This window comes from Leptosomus discolor, chromosome 5 (assembly GCF_034619465.1).
Source record: "Leptosomus discolor isolate bLepDis1 chromosome 5, bLepDis1.hap2, whole genome shotgun sequence".
Taxonomy (NCBI): domain Eukaryota; kingdom Metazoa; phylum Chordata; class Aves; order Leptosomiformes; family Leptosomidae; genus Leptosomus; species Leptosomus discolor.
The window spans coordinates 45,416,312-45,422,311 of record NC_141395.1 but is presented as its reverse complement, the minus strand read 5'-3'; the positions used below and the strand labels follow the sequence as shown (position 1 = coordinate 45,422,311).

General features: G+C 45.6%; 1 protein-coding gene across 1 annotated transcript in view; it reads left to right on the top strand.

Annotated features, from left to right (window-relative positions):
- Positions 1-1,769: 1,769 nt before the first annotated feature.
- Positions 1,770-6,000, top strand: part of CPA6 (carboxypeptidase A6) — an 88,819-nt gene continuing 84,588 nt past the window's right edge. The window contains exon 1 of the mRNA XM_086466008.1: positions 1,770-2,083. Within this exon, the coding sequence (XP_086322134.1) occupies positions 1,770-2,083 (314 nt within the window). The remainder of the gene's footprint in view (positions 2,084-6,000) is intronic.

Here is a 6,000-nt window from a genome sequence, read left to right as displayed (position 1 = left end):
CAGGGAACGTTGCAGAAAGGCAGGAATTAAGACTGAAATCTAGAGCCACAGGAGCCCATAATAAAATTCTCCCTAACTCCAGTGGAGCCAAGTTTTCTCCTTGAAAGCAAAAATTCTACAATAACAGCCAAACTATTTTGCAAACAGAGGCCAATAGAAAAATTCTTCCAAACTCCAATAGAGCCAGGTTTTCATCCTGAAAGCAAATATTTTAGAATAATAGCCAAACCACATTTTGCAAACATTGTAATAAATTGATGTATTACCTGATGCATTTTAGGTGTAGCAAGGATACATAGAAAAGTAACTCTATTTCACATAGAACAGCATGCGAAATAAAGCAGTCGGCTTTGTTCTGGTATCATACTCATCCCTCCAAAAGTCAGTTACTTGACTTCACAACAGTTGACGTTACCTTTGAAGTCACCCCTGAACATATATTAGAGCTTCAATTAAATAGGTGTCTGTAAAGTTGCTTTTATTACAAGACTGAAGACTTGCAGAAAAGGTTTGGGGGTTTGCCTGTAGTAAATGGAAATTGTTTCCAACAAGAGGTGTACAACATCTTGTGCTGAATGCACACCTGTGTATAAGCATGTGCACACACACACACACACACAAATTCACCTCTGCGTAGCCTCACTGGAAATTAATGTGAGATTTTAAGCAGAGTATGTTATGGGGCAGGGGCGGTCAGCTCAAGGGAGAGAACACCAGTAATCAGACAGAAGGAAATAATCCTGCCATGGACCAAGTCTTTCCCATCTCCAGACTCTATCACACAACTAGTGTCTGATTTGGTGCCAGTGTGGAAAAGAGACAAAGGAAAACATTCACTTGCCGTTCAGTTGTAGAATATGAAGTGTGTGTGGTTTAATACCTTTTTCAAAAAAGCTCCCCGTGTCTCTGAAACATTAACAGGGATTTACAGTAGATCCCACACACGCTCAAATGTCAGCTGGGTTTATTTGTCTACAGCCCACTCATTCTTTTTGTTCTTGGAGAGGCTGAGAATCAGTTGGTGTTGAAGCACTTTTTGCTCCGTTTTATTAAAGGCAATGTAAGAGTACTGAAGGGGCTATCAATTTATTCTGTATTGACATTATATTTTTACCTACCTTTTCTTTAACAAGTTCTCCATGTGTTTTCTATAAACCACAATTATTTGCAACAAAATTCTCCCTGTTTTCCTTGCTATTCCCAGTGCTCCAGTGACTTACCTTTATGTGGCTCTTTCACCCTCACCAGTGTGGAAAAGAGACAGCAATCGCCTAGTTGTCAAAAAAAAGCTGAGTTTTTATTTTATTACAGCAGTCTCTCTCCCCCTTCCCACTACTCAGGCCCAAGATTTTTGGCAACACTGGTAACTCGAAATACCACTTTCTCCTCCCTTCGTGGTTCCCAACGGCCTCTCCGCCGCTCTCTCGGCCCTCCCGCCCCACTCAACCCTTGTGCCCAGCCGCGACAATGACGGCGAGACCCCCCGGCGCCACTCCCTGCGTCCCCCGGCCCTTGCCCGGCTCTGCCCCGGCGCCGCACCTGCAGGCGCAGCCCGCCCCGCGCCGCCCTCGTCCCGCCAGTCCCCGCGGAGCCACCGTGCCCGCAGGGGCGCTGCTCGCCGCCGCCCGGCCCTCGCCAGCCCACGGCCCCCCGGGGCCGCGCACACCCCCCGCCCCAGGGCCGCGCACCAGCCCCCCCCCCCCCCCCCCCCTCAGGCCCTCCCCGGCAGGAGGGCGGGCGCCTCCCCGCCCCGTCCCGTCGCCGTCGCCATGCCCAGGCGCGGCAGGACTGCGGGCCACCTCCTCCGCCGACTCTCTCCCCTGGCCGCTGGCGACCGCTGGCGACCACCGGCACCTCCGACCGGCACCTCCGACCGGCACCTTCGACCGCCCCACTCCTCCCGGCCGCCGCCTCCCCGCCGGCTTTGTGTGCGCGGCAGCCGGCACCTGGGGCGAGCGCGGCCCCGCACCGCCCCGCCCCGCACCATGCCGCTCCGTGGGCGCCCCGCCGCGCTTCTGCCCCTTTGTCTGCTCTGCCTCCAGGCTGCGCTGCCGCTCCGCGGCCACGGCGGCCACTACGCCGGGTAAGTCCGCCCGCCGCCCCCTCCTCCGCCCCGGCGGGACAGCGCGGGGCCGCAGCAGCGGCAGCAGCACCGCATCCGCGCTCCCTCCGCTCGCCTTCCCCAGTGCCGCCAGCAAGAACCGGCTTGTCCAGGCGCGTTCGGGGTCCTGTTCGCGGTGCTAAGCTGTTTTTTTGCTTGTTGCCGTTCAATCGCAGCGTGCTCCGGCGCTTTCTTGCAGTAGGTGCTGTAAGTCTCGCTAGCAATAAAGAGGATGCTACATTGCGGGGAGGAAAAAAAAAAACCACATTCTAGTGTCCTCGTAGAAAGAGAAATTGCGATTATACAAGGGGAAAAAGTTTTAGAGGTTTCACCGTGCTCTGAAATGAATGAAGGTTCGTGTTTTTCTTTAGGGGACAATTTTAGTGGAACTTCACATTGTTTTTTAAAAAAGTTGAAAAATATGCGGTCTTACTGAGTGCATGAAAAGCTCAACCAATAAAGGAGCTTGATTAACCTTACTGTAAGCAAGTGAAGACTTTCACGTATATTTCAAACTAGATTTTTTTCCTCTTTTTTTTTTTTTTAATTCGAAGTTCAAATTTGAGTTAGAAAGGGAAAGATTGAACTAAGTCGTAGTAAAAGGTGAACTATGGTATCATTGCTAGACTTTGCCTCCAAAGTGTGTGTTCTTTTTGTCTGGTTTAAAGACTTCATCTTTAGCAAGTATTTAACAAAATAGATTTATGATGCAAATGAAAAGACAGTCAAATATAGGAGCATTATAAGCCATTGGCATCACATACAGTATACAATTCATTCAAACTGACCAGCAAGTTCCTCAGGATAAGCACACCTCCCTATGGAAGTAGGAGCTGTACTATTCTTTTATGTTTTATTAAACTAGCCAAACCAGGCATGGAAAGTCCACTACTGAAATAAAGTTAAAAAAACCCCAGACATTCCCTGAGCTTCAAGGATTTGGTAATGTGATAGGAAGCCATTCACTGTTAGTGACAGAAAGTAGTAAACGATTGACAGCTGTTCCACCATCTCTGTTTAGTTCCTCGGGTCCTGGTATCTATCAGCAGTGCGAAACCAAACCAGCCGACAGCATCAGGAGCCCTCCTGGCAGTACCAGAAAGGAACAGGACAGAAAACGAAACTGTTCTTTAAAGCCAGGGTCCTGTCATAAATTTTGTGCAGCAGCATTGTCCTCTCTGTCTGGAGCCCATTGCACAGTCGTGGTCTCAGTAAGACCCAATTATTTTAATTCAAGATTATATTCAATTTGTTTGCAGAGGACATTGAGATGGCTAACACATTCCCAGTGCTAGTACATAGATTTTTCTGAGTATCAGTTACATGAGCTATCTATTGATCGATATATGAGATGTCAAAATACACATTTTAATATATTCTAGGTTTAAGTGAGATTGTTGCTCTATAATAAGTTGGTTAAAGGAGAAAAAATGCATGCAGATTCAAGTATTGTATCTTTGCTCACTTACGTGATTCACCAGTTTTGTTAAAGTTTTAACAATAATTTTCTTGTTTAAGCATTTTGTGTGCCCTGGGTGATGTGTGAAAGACCCATCCAAACTCTCCCTGTTGATCCCTGTGCTTAGAGTCTAGTAGAAAGATCCCTTTTGCATAGTCTAGTCCAGAAAAATGAGACTCTCATCAGCTTCCAGAATTTGGGCCAGCACAGTAAAAATCACTACTCAAAAATAAAGGCTAGAGTTCATTAAAAAAACCTCTTGGTCAATAGGTGATTGTAGTAGGGGGCCAAGATACATTTACAAGCCTTACTGAAAATGTGGTCACATTTGTAACAGAAACCAGAATGTGTGCCACATGTGTAACGCAAACTGGAACAATAACCTGATATTTTTCCCACTCTACTAATCTTTTCCATTTCTACTATCCTGGCATTATTTGTGTCAATAAAAGATGATGAAAAAATAGTTTGAAGCAGCATGAAGGTTTCTTCAGAATTACGAATACATCTTGTCCTTCTGAGGCATCTGACATCAGCCCCATCTCCTGGGCAGGACCATTTAATTTCTTCCATGTGTGCAATTGATTAGAAACTATTGAGCAGGTATTGCCATCACTACTGAACCTGGTCATCACCCAAGGGAAAAAATTTTTGGTAGGTTTTTTTTGAGAAAGGTAATCGGGAGGTGAATATAGTTTTCTAATATTCATCATTAAAAGCGGTGTCCCAACCACCTGACTTCATTTTGTGCTAAGAAATGTGTGTCAATCCGAGTAATTTCTGTCGGGTCGGAAGCTGTATGGTACAGGGGGAAAGGCATAAATATAATTAGGACAAAAGGATGAGAGAAAAAAAAAAGAACAAAAAAAGCAATGGAAAACATTATTCATAAACTCAGGCCGGCGCTAGGAAGCACAGAGCAGTTGCAGCTCTTTAGCTGAGGATTCTGACCTAAGACAATAAATTGCTATTGCACATGTTTCTCCAAACTAACTTCTCCAAACTGTATTCAGAGCAGGCCAGGTATGCCATATGGACACATCTTTAAGCAAACCAATTCCAGATACCTTTGGGAAGTCAACAAATAGTTGGAAAGTCTCGGCAAAGAGGCAGCAGCTCTCATGGCCGTTGAGTTCTTGCAAAGATTGAGGAACAGGTTTATTTTCCTTCTGCTGCCTCACACAATGCGCAGGAGTTCAGTCTGCCTTTGTGCTCTTGTGCCTGCAGGAACTCAAGAAGAGCTTAGAGCTACTGCTTTTTTCTCTGAAAGACACTGCTAATCAGCTATGCTATAGCAAGCTCAAAACTATACTCACACACACATCTTTCCTTCTCCCACTTGCGTGCTCTATCCAAAGGTTCCAGGGGAGATAGGCAAGGGGCAGGGGGACACATCAGGGTTTGGACAGAGTAGATATGGTATATTCAAGAAGTTTTTCCAGGACACCATCACCAGAGGTTCAAACGGGCAACAAGGATAACTGAATGTATGGAATGGTTTAAGTGCCTGAACTAACCAAGTAAACTAGGACTCTTTGGTCTCTAATAGGAACAATTTAGGGTCTAACAGATGTCTACAAACTTTGAGTGACATGGAGGTGGTGGATAGAGATCAGTAGGTTAGTTTCTCCCAGTTACAAGAAATACGAGGCATAAAATGAATCTAGTAGGATCCAGGTTGAAAAGAAACTTCTTCACCCCACAGGTGTGAGGCCTATGTAAATCCCTGCTGAAGGATGTGAAATGTTTACAAGGGTTCAGGGGGCCTTGACAGGTCCATGCAAGGGCGAGTTACTAGATGTGCTACTGAAATGACATCCAGCCTAGGAGATCACTGCGTTGAAAGTAACTGTAGGTTGGGAGAGTACTTAGTGGTAATATACATTTTTGCCTTGTTGTTACTCTTCCTTTTGTAGTTGTCTTTTGACAGTTTTCCAGAGTAGGGTGCTGGAACAGATGGAGTTTTTGTGGGTTTTTTTGACCAAATGCAGCAATCTTCTTACTCTTAGGAATCCTATGAAGAAGGAGATGGCTTCCCATTACCAGGTCAAGATTTCTTGGGACAAAAAGCATCTCTCTCATTTGTTCTTTAAAAATCACTACTAAGATTCTTTTTACTCCAGCTCATCTACCTCTGCCCTTACATGGCAGATGGGCACGTTCCCTCCGTTTTCCACCCCACTTCCTGTTCTTCCAAAGCCTTTCTAGAAGTGTGCCTCATTTCACCTGTGCTGTCACCTCAAATAACCAAATGCAGGCAAACGCTGAAAAAACGTGGTCAGTTCTTCTCTTAAGGTTTTTGCTGAAGGTTTTGGAGTCTTTTTAAATATTGGATCGAGATGTTAACTCCTCCAAAATGTTTTTCTGTGGGCTGCAGTGCTGCAGATAATTGTCAATTCTCTCTGTCAGTGAAGGCTATGGTACATGCTTACATTATTGT